Here is a 14,487-nt window from a genome sequence, read left to right as displayed (position 1 = left end):
GTGATCGCAAGATAAATGGTTCATAGGAAAGAAGACCAGAGAGCGAACTAAACAGACTTGTTAGGAACATTAGATGCATTGAGCTGTTCCTAAACAAGACCAAAGATCAGTTGTGTCTGCTAGCAATGTAGCTAGCCAGAGCCAACAGAGGCGCCGCCTTATTCGGATCAAAGCCTTGAAGCAGTTCCTCTGCTTCTCTGCTCAATTTCTCTGCAACTTCCCTTGATCTCTCTAAACCAATTAGTCTTGGATACGTCAGCTTTCCGGCAACCAAGTCTTGTCCGGCAGTCTTTCCCAATGTATTAGTGGATTTCATTACGTCAAGAATATCATCAACCACCTGGAACAACATCCCAATACATCTCGCATACTTTCTAAGCTTCTCGATCTCCTCCTCTGTTCCACCTCCCATTATAACCCCTAAAACCGCAGCTGCCTCCAACAACGCCGCCGTTTTGTGGAGGTGGATAAACTCTAGACGCTCCAATCCACCGTCGTCTGGATTCAGTCCTTCGCTGCTCAGGTCAATCACTTGTCCTGCAACTAACCCTTTTGTCCCTATGGCCTTGGCCAGCTCAATTACCGCGCGCACTGTCCTCTCGGGAGCGACCAACCCACTTGACACGATCGTCATATGCTCAAACGCCAAAGCAAGGAGTGCATCACCCGCCAAAACTGCCATGTCTTCTCCAAACACCTTGTTCGAGCAAAAAATTGTTTCAACACTAGTGTGCATGCGTTAACATCAATGAAAGATTCAACGCTAGTGAGCATTTATCAGAGGCTTCATATGATTATACAACATACCTTGTGGTTGGTGGGCTTGCCTCTACGGAGGTCGGCGTTGTCCATACAGGGAAGGTCGTCATGAATAAGAGAGCTCGTGTGGATCATCTCGACCGCGCAAGCGGCTGACATGGCAGTAGCCTCGTCACCGCCAACGAGCTCGCAGGCAGCAATGCACAGAAGAGGCCTCACACGTTTTCCGCCCGCTAACAATGAGTACCGCACCCCTTCTTGGATCGTGAGGGGTTTCAGAAGAGGTACGGAAACGTTGAGAGCCGCGTTTACAGATTCGGCTTTACGGTTCATATAGGTCTTGAAGTCAAAGGCAGAGCTTGCCTCTGGTGGAATCATGTCTCTGCCTCGTGAGGTGAGAGCAGAAGAGAGAGACAAAACACTGCGTTTCTGCAGACTCTTCTTGACGGAAGATATGGAGTTGAATCTTCTTCCTTTGGATTGGATGACGAGGGAGGATGAGCTGAGATGAACATAAGCCATGGATGATCACCCTTCTCACATTACAAATTTTTTATAATTGGGTTTACCACCCATTAAGAGCATGTGAAGCTCTTAATAGGTTTCTTGGAATTGAAAGCAATGAAGGTCAACGTCTTTGCAGTATTTTTAAATGATATCATCTGTGAAGAAGACAGTATGAATTCTGAATTATGGGATGAAAAAGTATAAGAAGTTCAAATAATAATCAGAATAATTGAACGCAATTCAGATTTTTCATTAGTTAGTAAATGGAGGAAATGTTAAACAAACAAACAACAATTGACTTCAGGTACAGAATTTATGATCCTAGAGCATTATGAGGCTTTTTTGCCAATCATTAGACAAGACATTGTGAATTTGTAAAGGTCTGATCCTAGGACATTATGAGTGTCCTAACTTCTGGGCCACTTGATCAAAGTAGGTAAAATACGGAGAATCAAAGTAGGTAAACTTACAGTTCATATTTGATTTGTTCTAGGAAAAAACGCTTGGGGCATGGTAGCCACGAAACCAAGCTAAGGTCTTGATCAACGAGAGAACACCATGTGATAAGATAACATCCAATAAGCTGATACATATCAGATAACATAAGCTGTTATTGTCAGTCATAAGCCATGCTGATCTTCACAATTCTGCAGTCCTTAGATCAAAGCAGCCAAAGGCAGATGTTGTGCGGAACACACTACTGAAAGTTGGGAGCTTTAAGATAAGCATTTTCCCTAGAGCGCCTCCTCATGCTCTCCAATGCTCGCAAACGCAGTCTGATATTATAACGGTCCAGGTGATAGCGTTCTTTTTAGGCAACACTATGAACAAACCACGCATTTAGAGATATCTCCTTTTTCTAGAAAATCCTTTAGGTAATATCTGCCGAGTAAAACTACGCCTTTCTTCGGCATATCTCAGAAAGTTCATAAGCTTCAAATATTTGGTCATGCCCAGAGTCTAGAGGCATGGATGAAACTAACCCATAAATCTTCCCACAGGCTTTAAACATGAGAGCTAGAATTAACACTGACATCTCCCTCCTGTCTCATTGTCAAAAACAAAACCAAACCCATCTTTGAAACAACCATCAATCGTAGCACATTTTTTCCGAAGGCATTCTATCAAATAGCATCAAAAATATTTCTCCTTTGCAATACCCATCAAATAGCGATTCTAAATATGATAGCAGAAATTTCTCTCCAATCCTAAATTATGTGCCTTTTTGAACACATCCCTACGCGGAAGAAACCATTAATACTTGTAAGAAGCTGTGGTTCTCTCAGGCATTTCATCGAACAGCTTCCTGGCTTTACTCAATCTTACCAGTTTCCACATTGGCGTTCATCACAGTCCAGAAAAACTTTTTCCATACGTCCGGTCCTTCTGTGATTCGTGATCTGACAGTAAACGTCTAAACGACGGGTTTGGTTGATTTCAGACGATTTGCGTGATTCCTAGGTTTCCGACTTGAGCTCATTGAGGAGGGAGAGACAGAGAGACAAGGAAGGACGAAATAGCGGGAAAATATTTAGGGTTGCATCAGCACAAGCCCTTCCAGTTGGTTTAGAAGGTTTCATTAAACGCACCATAGTAGATTCCCATTTTTCTTTTACAGAATGTGTTTCTTTTTTTGCCGTTTTGAAAGATTAAGTGATTTCAAAATTGATTATAGTTAATTTTGTGAATATGTAGGTTTGCCTTCAGATTTCAATTTACGTATATTTATCTTGACTTTTAAATTTAAAGCCATTAAAGTCCACTTCAAAATCAAAATCTATATGTAAGTCCTTCGTATTGGAAATCTATAAACCATAGATGAATGACATATTATTTTGATAAGGACTTAAAAATCATTTATCTATTAACACGTGATTATGTTTGGATCAATAACATCCACTTAAGTATATTTTCAACTTGAAGATTGTCAGGTTTTGAACCAAATAAGAAAAAGAAAAAAAATCTGTAGGTAAGTCGAGTGACTCAAGTCTTTTATGTATGATTTGTTTCCAGAAAGGAAAAAAAAAACTATGGATGTCTACTGGGTTTAGCTAGTAATACGTAAAATAAATTCATACTAAACATATACTATTTTAAAATTTGAATCAACGACTTGGTGAAATGAGTGAATTTTTGACATCGCTGGTAATTTCTGATGTCGTTGTAAGATGTTACTTTTGTTGACGAATCTAAAACGAAAAATATTTAGCTTCCAGCAACAATGAACGAAGAATTCTTATATAAAACTTATATAAAAAGGAAATCATAAAAGTTTTGAATCAAAATACATACTACAGAATAATTCGAGATATCTTGGAGAAGAATCGGAGAAACATTAAAAAATACGAAAACAGAGGTGGAGACATGTGAACCGATCGATAATTGATGCGATGAAGATGGGGTGGGTCGGTCCACTATAAGAACCACCACTCGTGCTAATGCTTCTATAAAGCTTCAAATTTCATTTATTCGGTCAAATCATTTCTTCTCCAACGTCCAACACCCACATGTGACACGTACCTTATCAAGCATATATCGTATACGACCCCAAAATTAAAGTTTTTTTTTATATATATATCTTTAATATATGTCGGTACGTGTATTGTTGAATGTGACATGCATTTGCGCTCTAAAGTCTACATTATGTGTTAGATGTGCAATAGACCCGAACCGTTTTTATGGACGTGTAAATTGTGCATTTTTACAAACAAAGAGAGTAGATATAAGTTAAACTGATATTCCATATGGATTATATTAGACCTTTTTTGTAATTGGATTATAATATTAGACTTTTTTTTTATAATCTCGAAGTTCGGAACCGAGATCCAAAACTAAACAATCCATAATAGTATGACACAACGTAAATCATCCAACGTAAATCACACAACGTGTTTTCCTTTGCTCACAATTCTGTTGTTACCAATCGTATCATCCAAATTTTGTTTCCGGAAAAATAAATCCTTGAGGATAAAACCTTTCATTAAAAAATTAGTACTTTGTGGATATTTTATACTAGTGGTAGTGGTATTCTCATTCTCTATGTATGTATACATAGTAGTGGCATTATCCGGAGCATTTATAAAAATTCTCCTTTTCAAAATAAAACAAATCTAAATACGTTCATTTAATTTGGTTCCCAAATTGATTGCAAACACGAGTAAAGTAGATGTAATTGCTTTGTTTCATCGCCTGTGTTAAACCATATCTATAAGTGGGTGGTGCATTGTACCAAACTTGCAAGATCTTTGCCTATACGCATATTCCACTTGGACAGTTGAAATTTGACATTCAACTAATTTTCTAATTATAATAAATATCCATGAATTAATTTCGTTCAGTCATGTCTCCTCGATGGTCCATTATCAGTTAGGCCAAAAGCTATCATATTATCCCATTCTTATTCTTTATTATAAACCATTATCATCATCATCATCATAGCACATTACATATGATCACATGATTGGTCGTGTAGTGTGGGGAGACATCTTATCTCATACGCCAATATGCCTAATTAATTAATTAATTTAACGTACCTTTCCCTATATATAAGACCTCTTAGCTTTGGCTCTCAAGATATAATATATTCTCTTTAAGTTATAGATATAAATTTGCTCTTCTTAACAGTTTCTCGATCTCTTCTCACAAATGGAGTCTCTGCAGTATGGTTTGGATCAAGGCATGGAGATTTTCAACGATGAGCTTATGATCATGTCGTTTTTGGAAGATGAATCGCCTGTCGAAAACCATAGTAGCGTTAACGAAGAGGAAGAAGAGAAATTAAACCGAGTCATTAGATCGCTAGAAGTTGAGATCAACATGAATTCTCCGACGACGACCATAGAATCTCGGAAAACGGATCTTCAACAGACAAAATCCGGTCTTGAAGATGATTTCGGGTGGCTTAACGACTTTGATATTGGTGTGCTTTCGTCGCAAAATGATGATGAGATGATGAATTGGTGTACGGAACTTTCTTACATGGATAGTGTTGAGATTGAAGGTGGTGATTATTATTCTCATATTAACTATGGACTTGCATTTGAGGAACCAACTCTTTCTCTTTGGCAAGAGAATAATGATGTAGTTATGTATTGATTGATTTTGTGAATTCATAATATAACAAAGGCTGTTTCATATCAGTTAATTAACCTTTTACGTTCCTGTATGTTGTATGTATTCGTAAATGTTATCTTAATTATTAATTTAATACAGAAATATATTATTAGATTTAGAGAGAGAATGGTAAAAAATGTTCTATTATTCAACTGTAAATGTCACTGTACAAATATATATAGACTTGGTTAAGTAAAGGGAAGCTTAACCAATAATAATCAACCGGTTAACCACCTAACTCTAATACCCTCCCCTCAAGTCGAATTCTTCAAGGAGGAAGAAAAAGACTTGAAAATGCGAACTTCGACAAAAGAAACTTGAAAGTCTTGGGAGGAAGAGCTTTGGTGAACAAATCTGCCAACTGGTTTTCAGTCTTCACATGCATTAAGTTCAGAAAACCAGCCCTCAGTCTTTCACGAACTAGATGACAATCATTCTCTATATGTTTTGTTCGTTCGTGAAATACTGAATTTGAGGCTATTTGCATTGCTGAAGTGCTGACACAGAAGAGATTAGCCGGACCAGTTACAGGTATCTTGAGATCTTGTAACAGTTGATTTAGCCATACCAATTCACAAGTAGTATCAGCTAATGCTCTGTACTCTGCTTCAGCGCTACTTCGAGAAACTGTTTTCTGTTTTCTTGACTTCCATGATATCAACGAATCACCCAGAAATACACAGAAACCAGTTGTTGATCTTCTCGAGTCTGGACAACTAGACCAGTCAGCATCGGAGAATCCTTGTAATCGTATATCTGAATTGGCTGAGAAGAATAAACCACGACCCGGATCTCCTTTTAAGTATCTTACTACTCGAAGAGCAGCTTCATAATGCTGTGTCCTTGGCTTGGAGAGATATTGGCTCAGTTTATGAACAGCAAAAGTAATATCAGCTCTCGTAATAGTAAGATAAAGTAATTTTCCAACCAACGCTCTATATACTGTCGGATCTTGCATTAAATCTCCACTTTCTGAACTTAAGTGAATAGTTGAGTCCATTGGTGTTGCAACCGGTTTACAACCAAGAAGACCAACTGATTCAAGAAGATCCAAAGCGTATTTGCGTTGAGAAACAGAGATGCCTTTACTCGTTCTTGCTATTTCCAGGCCTAAGAAATATTTCACCGGTCCAAGATCCTTTAGTTTGAAGGCTGTAGCAAGAAGAGTCTTTAAGTCTGAAACTGCTTCGTCTTTGTTGCTGGCGATGAGTATATCGTCTACATAAACCAGTAGTGCAACAAATGTTGATCCAGTTACTTTAACAAACAAAGTGTGTTCCGTTTCAGACTGAGTAAAACCATCTCTGAGAAGAACCTCTGAAAACTTCTTATACCACTGGCGCGAAGCTTGCTTTAGGCCATAAAGTGATTTATGAAGTTTCCATACGGCATTTGGTGGTAAAGATTCACCAGGAGGAGGTGTATATCCCGGTGGCAATTGCATGTATATTTCTTCTTCTAGATCGCCATGTAAGAAAGCATTTGTGACATCCATTTGTGTTAAGGACCAGCCGTGTTTTGCAGCCAAATCTAGAATCATTTTCACGGTTACTAGCTTTGCCACTGGAGAGAAAGTATCAATGTAGTCTACACCTTTCTGTTGTGTATAACCTTTTGCCACTAATCGAGCTCTATATCTGTCTACTGAACCGTCTGGATTGTGCTTTATTCTGTAGACCCATCTGCATCCAATCGGATGTTTTCCTGGAGGTAAAGAGACAACCGAGAAAGTTCCTGTTTTAACACAGGTTTCCAGTTCTTCATTCATTGGATCATGCCACTTTTTGTTTCGAACAGCCTCATTGAAATCTTTGGGTTCAGATTCTGATGAGATGTTGAAAACAAAAGATTGATAATGATCTTTTAGTTTTGAATAATCCAGAACTGTAGACAGAGGATGTGCCGTTTTGCCTGTTGGGACTGGCAAATCATGCACCAAGTTGCAGTGGTATTGCTGCAAATATGAAGGAGCCCGAGTGTTCCTCTTAGGTCTATTTGCATTAATAGAAATAGTATTCTCAGACACTAATGGGAAATCACTGTTATCGGATAAAACTCCAGGATTTGGTGTTGGTGGTGTTTGTGTGATGGGATTTGGTGGTGGTGTTGTATCAGGTATGGGTAAAGGAAGAATGGTGTGTGGGAAAAGGTCACGGGTGGGAGTAGGGATATCGGATGTGATGAATGGGAATATGTCCTCATGAAAAATAACATTCCGGGATATAGAGATGGAGTGAGTTTCAAGATTGAGAACTTTATATCCTTTGTACCCTGAAGGGTATCCCAGAAAAACGGAGGGTTCGGCTCTAGGAGTAAACTTATGTCTATCTTTTGGAAATGTAGACACATAACAAAGGCACCCGAAAGTTTTTAAGAGAGAGTAATCTGGTTTCTTATTCATGAGGAGTTCAAAAGGGGTTTTATTTTGAAGAAGTGGTGATGGAATTCTGTTTATTAAGAATACTGAGGTTCGAACACAATCTGTCCAATATTGGATAGGGACATTGGACTGGAAAAGGAGGGCTCTGGCCACATTTAAAATGTGCTGGTGTTTTCTTTCAACAACAGAATTCTGTTGAGGGGTTCCCGTACAAGAATAATAGTGAAAAATCCCATGGGTTTCAAAGAGAGTTTTGAAAGAGAGTTCAGGAGCATTGTCAGAACGAACAGACTTGATTTTATTAGAGTATTGAGTTTCTACAAGTTTAAGAAAAGAGGGTACAACGGTGATAACATCACTCTTTGCTTTTAAGAAATAGACCCATGTTACCCTTGTACAATCATCAACAATGGTTAGAAAGTATCTAAAACCATCTGTAGAAACAACAGAAAAAGGACCCCAGACATCCATATGAACAAGATCAAAAGGGTTTGTTGAAAGATTATTATTTGAAAGAAAAGGTAATCGTTTTTGTTTGGCTAGATGACAAGTAGCACAATGTGACCAGTCTTTGAGTTTTGACTTTGGGATAGAAAGGTCTTCAGATAAAACTTGAATCCGAGAGAAAGATGGATGACCCAGCCTTGAATGCCATAAAGAGCTGGAGTCGGAAGTAGAGATGTTATGAATGAGGTTGTATGATGTGAAAGGCTCTAAATCCAGGAAGTAGAGTTTGTGCTTTAGTCTACCCTTCCCAATCATCAAGCCCAGAGTAAACTCCTGGATAAGGCAAAAGGAAGGATAAAAGTTAACAGAGTAGGATGAATCGTGTAGCAATGAGCTAACACTGATGAGGTTTAGGTGAAAGGATGGGATGTATAGGACGTTTTGGAGAAGAATTTTATCCGATAACTTGACTGTACCAGATTGATTGATGACAATCTGTGTACTATCAGGTAATTTCACAGTAGTCTCAGAGATATCAAATAGACCTAAGTTGCAACACACATGTGTTGTCGCACCAGAATCGATAATCCAAGCAGTGAAATTAAGGCATGGTTCCAGCATTGTAGAGCAAATGAGGTTACCTGCTGATGTAGATCCATAAGAGACTCCTGGAACTTCATTTATCGTTGGCATAGAACATTGAGCTTTGTTCGTGAGTTGTTGTGCCAATTGATGAAGTTGTTCCTCAGAGAGGTGTGCTAAAGCATTTGAAACTTGGTGAAAATGATCTTGCACAGCCGGGGAAGTAGTAACCACATTGCCAACCATATTTTCACGAGGTCCTTTCTGAGCTTGACCTTTGAACTGTGAACCATGTTGTTGATGCTGCGGGAAATTTTGATTCTGTTGCTGAAGAGATGGATTTTGTTGCGGAGGAGCTGACTTTGGAGCATAGTTTTGTTGCGGTGGAACATATGTTGACTTGTATCCAGGTGGATATCCATGAAGTTTGTAGCACTTGTTGACAGTGTGTCCTTGAAGACCACAATATGTGCACATAGGTCGCTGTTTTGGTTTATAGCCACCAGAAACTGCTCCAATAGTTTCATTTGTAAAAGAAACATTTCCATAGCCTCCATTGTTTGAGAAATTTGGATCTGTAGCTTGAGGAGCCATGTTGCTCATCTGAAAAACAACTGCCTCAGACTGCGGAACTTGCTTGATCATCTTTTGATGTTCATGCTGAATCACCATATTTAAGGTCTTCTCCAGATCCGGTAGAGGACTTATCATGATAATTTGTTCTCGTACCGTTTCATAAGAATCATTCAGTCCATAAAGAAACTTGATCACAAAATTCCTTTCAAACAATTCCATCCATTTCGTGTTGACATCGCAATCACAATTAGCACAACGACAAGTCGGAAAATCTTGAGCACTCTTGAAAGATTCCCAAATTGTAATCAACTGAGTATAGAATGAGTTGACATCTAACGAACCTTGACGCAAGCCATGAAGTTGTTGTTCGATCTGATAAAGACGAGGAACATTGTTCTGCTTGAATCTTTTAAGCAATTTTTCCCAGATTCCTTGTGCCGTCTTGACGTAGAGAACGCTTTGACCAATTGTCTTCGATACTGAATTCATAAGCCAAGATCGAACCACATCGTTGACACGAGACCACACAGCTGCGTCTCTATCACCATCATTTGGCTTCGGAAGAGTTCCATCAACGAAACAGAGTTTGTTGCGACCGTTTAATGCCATTATCATTGACTCATACCATGAACCAAAATCTCCAGCACCGGTGAGACGATCTGAAACAAGAAGAAGTCCGGAATGATCGCTTCCACTGAGATAGTAAGGATTATCATATGAATCACGATTAGGATTTGAGTTCGTAGCTGGATTCGCCATTGATTGAGCGAACGACAAAACTACGAGAAGAAGGATGAAATCGAGATGAAATTGAGCAAAATGGAGCTAAAAAAAAAATCGAAAAAGGAATCGAAACTCCGATTTGAAGAGATTCGACTCGAAATCCAGAGAAAATGAAGAAGAATCAAGCTTGAATCATGGAGAATCAAAGCTCGAGTGAAGAAAAAAGTTTGTTGCGGAAGGAGAGAGAAAGCTCTGATACCATATTAGATTTAGAGAGAGAATGGTAAAAAATGTTCTGTTATTCAACTGTAAATGTCACTGTACAAATATATATAGAATTGGTTAAGTAAAGGGAAGCTTAACCAATAATAATCAACCGGTTAACCACCTAACTCTAATATATATATATATATATATATAATTGAAATGTAACTATCACTTGAGAGATTAATTTCCAAAAGTATAGCATGTGTCAACATGAATTGGATACATATAAACTTCAGTTCACACGATTTTTTTTTTGTGTGATTAAAAGATAGATTTTAAGCATGATAATTTGATGAATACTCGTTGACGTTGATGGCAAAGGTAAGAACCAGATCTACTCTCTTCATTCCTATTATTTCTATTTTTTTTAGGCTTTAATCTCTTCTTTATATATAGTATTGGATTCTCTTGATTTAGCCCTTGAACCAAAAAAAAAAAAAAAAAAATCTCTTTATTCGTGGCTTTTTGTCTCCGATGAATTATTTCTGTTGGCTTTTGTGTCTCTATTTCATCATAAGTCTACGATTAATTCGAAGTTTTGCTTTCGTTTCGTATTTTCTAGGTATAAACGCCATTAATATATCAGCCGCAAGATATTTTCTTGTCGAAAACTCACATCATATATATGGTGGTATTGGGGAATATATAAATTCGGATAGCAATTTCGAAACTCAAATCCACAACTCAATCTTCTAACCAGCTCTCCAATACAAGTACCATGAATGTTGCCACCGTTGACTTCAAAACACCGATAATTCCAACAATGGGGCTCGATGTCTTCATTTATCACCGCAGAAGATGTTAAAGACAGGTAGAGAAACTCTGACTCAATACTATAATTACGGATTCCATTAGGAATATGAAAAAATGAGTGAAAGTAACAAATCAATGGACTGATTTACAAAACCTTAAATCTTCAAAAACAAAAGTTACATAAAACGCAAAAGAATTTGGCTGAAAGAGCAAAGGAGGTAGAATTGGAATGGGAGGTACAATGCAATTTTCTTAACAAAGTTTAAAAACATGGCTTGCTTACTTGGCAAACGGTAGGTACAACATGACATAAAGCCCATGCACTTTCGATAAACCAATCCAATAAGTATATATTGGAAGATAGGTTTAAAAGTGTATTTTTACATACTAGGCCCAATAATCACATTATAACGAACTACACTTCTTATGTTAGTACAGAACTACCACTAGTTCCACTTTGAGTTTGTGATCTTTTAGTATACTAGGTGAATACCCCGCGCATAAACGCGGTTTCTTTTTTAGACAACCTTTTTCTAATATATATTTATCATTGTTTTTGTTTGTTTGTGGATTTTTAGTTAAATCAAATTGTATATCATACACCTGCATAATTTACATATGTACATATTTGCATGCATACATGTTACAAATCAAAATAATTTCATGCGTCTATATGTTTTATCTTTTAAGTAGGGATTGTAGATAATATCTTTCTTATTTAAGAAAAGAAGACAATTCAGTCATAGTATATTCTGTAAAACTCAACTAATTTTCGAAGTATTTTAACATAACATCAAACCGAAGAAATATTTATAGCAAACCAGTCATCTGTCTACAAAACATAGTAACGAAAAGGAGGGTGGTCCAAGATCAAAAAAATGCTTCCATTCTCTCTTTGGTATATCACTATTCATCTCCTCAAAGCCTTCTCATATAACCCTTTGTCAACATAACTCATGGAACCAACTCTACATCCATGTTGTTTGTGTCTCTTCTCCATTCCCTCCATTTCTTCTCGGACTGATAAACATAATAGCACCTCCTCTTAACAATTAGTCCCAAAAAAACATGATAGTAATTATAGCATCATGCTTGCCTTCTTCCGCTGCCCAAATTTTCCAAAAGGGTTAACTTAACCAATTATGAATCATAAATAACAGAGACAACTATGATTTTGGTTCTTAAATAGACTCTAGTCGAAGATACTTCACCAAGCTATTATATTTCATGCCTTCCAGAGATAAAAACACATATAGACGACCAAATCTTCATGGAAGCAAAATTTGAAGGAACACAAAAGAGCTCTCAACGGCACACAAAATTCAGTTTCATTGTAATTTTATATGGATCGCAATGGACTAAGGCACCAGTGGGATATGCCAACTTCAAGTTTCAGAAAGAAGGCAAGCTTGTGATTAAAAAGGCCTTACTGTAAGGAGCTTTTTCCTCCCCGAAAATTTTCACGGAAGCCATTGCATTCTCATCTCTCATGGGTGGTTTCCAGACGCACAACCTTGTTCTTCTATTTCAGGGGATAATATAGACAACCAATCCTAAAAACAGAAGACATTTTCGATATGGAATTCAAGTAATCAAAAAAATAAGAAAAATTCTGTTAATAATTAAACTCTCGGTAAAGGACGCAAATAACTATAAAGTAATGCAGATGAGGAACCGAATTTGAGAGGACTCAAATTAAGAGCTTCTTACCATTTAGGGGTATCCTCTGATATCATAATATCTTTTTCAAGAACCCAATCCCCGACATTTACTTCAAGATATGAATGTCAACCGTTTGTCAAGCTGAGCCATGTACATTTTTGCTAGCAAATTATCAAAGCGAAATATGGAGAAAATGCTTTACTTTTCAGACAATGAAGCAAATTCTATCGAATCAAATTGAAGCCTAGGCTGCTTAGCCCAAGGTTGGTAGCCATTTTTAGCTAATGTCTCGAGACAAATGGAACACACAACTGAGGCAAATACATCTCCCTCGTCGCGAGAATTGCTATCAGTGCTGCCACCTTCTTCGAATAGATAATTATCACGAGAATTGAACTTGTTAACCTTATTGTCAAAATCCATAACCAAAACCAAAACAAAACAACCAAAATCTCAAACCCCTTTTCCATATTCGAGAAGGAAAAAGCTACCACAAGATTCGAACCCAATCAACAGAAATCTCTCTCCCTTATTCGTATTGTAATCTCTCTCACCAATTCATAACACTTCGATTCGATACATTTGGAGAAGGCTATGAGCATATATCGGGTTGGGGATTTCACGGGTACATTTATGTGCGTGACTGTCTAGCTTGCTGGCTATTAAACCCTTTTAATTTTTAAGAGTTATGAAACACAAAGATTTCCAAAATTCAGAAGCTGACTCGTTTGAGAAGATGAAAAGAGGCTATTCATTTATTTTATAAAGTGCCACGTGTCAACTTCTCCGGTGCTAACGTGGCAAGCACCTGGAGAGAGTTATCACGTTTTATATATAAGATTCTTAGTGACTAAGAAATAGATGCATATGCACATCGACTCTGGAAGCAAATGCTTTATATTCCAATTTATTTAAATAAGTGTTTGGCTGCTTTACAGTCAATCAACCTTTCCTTTTATGTTTTTTTCTTTCCTTCCATGCACGTTGGTATTATGGTGTAAACTAATTGTTGTGATGCCACTTTCTTCAGTTAAAAACAATTTTATTTTTCAATAAACTGGGAGAAAATGTCTGTTTCCGCATATCCTAATTACTTTAACCCTTTCTTTATTTTGTTTCTTTTGAGAAAAGCTTACTTAGTTATTTAATTAAAAGTCCTTTCCCACTTCAGTACTTCTACTCTGACATTTTAAGACCAATCATATTAGCTAATCAACAATATAATCCTCCTCTATGGGCACGTAGTAATCAAAATTCAGACCTGCTATCTAAAATCCGGACCTAATCTTACAATTTCTGAAAATCGAACTTAACAAGTATCTAAAATTTCCATATTTAGATCAAGTTTTTGTTTTTGTGTGAATCAAACTCAAGTTACTCAACTAAACTAACAAAAAAAACAAAAAAAGAAATTGCTCTATTTTCGTCTATCACCTATCTATGAAAATGAACTTTCTGACGCAACAATGTCTATCTAGAAAAGGTTATATATAGACTTATAGTAAAGTGAAAACTGAATTGAATTGTTTTATGAAAGGAAAATATTAATTTCGTTATTTTAATATATGGGAAATTTCTTTTTGTTCCCGCAAATAACCTATATACTCTCATCGTTTTCCCTCTCAAAAAGAACGGCCAACTAATAAAGAAAAGCAAAAGCCAAAAAAGAAATCGCACCCATCATCATCTCTCTTAAAAAAAAAAACAAAAAATCCCTC

At 37.1% G+C, this 14,487-nt stretch overlaps 2 protein-coding genes across 2 annotated transcripts; one reads left to right on the top strand and one right to left on the bottom strand.

The window, feature by feature from the left end:
• On the bottom strand, positions 1-1,281 carry LOC18023632 (geranylgeranyl pyrophosphate synthase 3, chloroplastic). Its single transcript, XM_024159604.1, has 2 exons — positions 808-1,281; positions 1-697 (listed from the first exon to the last, which is right to left on the bottom strand). Exons 1-2 carry the CDS (start codon positions 1,279-1,281, stop codon positions 107-109), a joined length of 1,065 nt encoding a protein of 354 aa, XP_024015372.1. The 3' UTR covers positions 1-106.
• Positions 1,282-4,825: 3,544 nt separating this feature from the next.
• LOC18023631 lies at positions 4,826-5,491 on the top strand. The gene has a single exon (XM_006407005.2). The coding sequence runs from the start codon at positions 4,912-4,914 to the stop codon at positions 5,359-5,361; it is 450 nt and encodes a 149-aa protein (XP_006407068.1). The 5' UTR covers positions 4,826-4,911; the 3' UTR covers positions 5,362-5,491.
• The last annotated feature ends 8,996 nt before the right edge of the window (positions 5,492-14,487 follow it).

The sequence above is a fragment of the Eutrema salsugineum genome, unplaced genomic scaffold, assembly GCF_000478725.1.
Source record: "Eutrema salsugineum unplaced genomic scaffold, Eutsalg1_0 scaffold_13, whole genome shotgun sequence".
In the NCBI taxonomy this organism is placed as follows: domain Eukaryota; kingdom Viridiplantae; phylum Streptophyta; class Magnoliopsida; order Brassicales; family Brassicaceae; genus Eutrema; species Eutrema salsugineum.
Note: the sequence above shows the minus strand (reverse complement) of the source record. Positions and strands in the feature narration are given on the sequence as shown.

Excerpts from the sequence above, each read along its gene's own strand:
- LOC18023632 (XM_024159604.1), bottom strand. The coding sequence starts at position 1,281 with ATGGCTTATGTTCATCTCAGCTCATCCTCCCTCGTCATCCAATCCAAA. Across the intron at positions 698-807 it reads GCAAGCCCACCAACCACAAG|GTGTTTGGAGAAGACATGGC; the intron begins GTATGTTGTATA and ends TGCTCGAACAAG.
- LOC18023631 (XM_006407005.2), top strand. The coding sequence starts at position 4,912 with ATGGAGTCTCTGCAGTATGGTTTGGATCAAGGCATGGAGATTTTCAAC.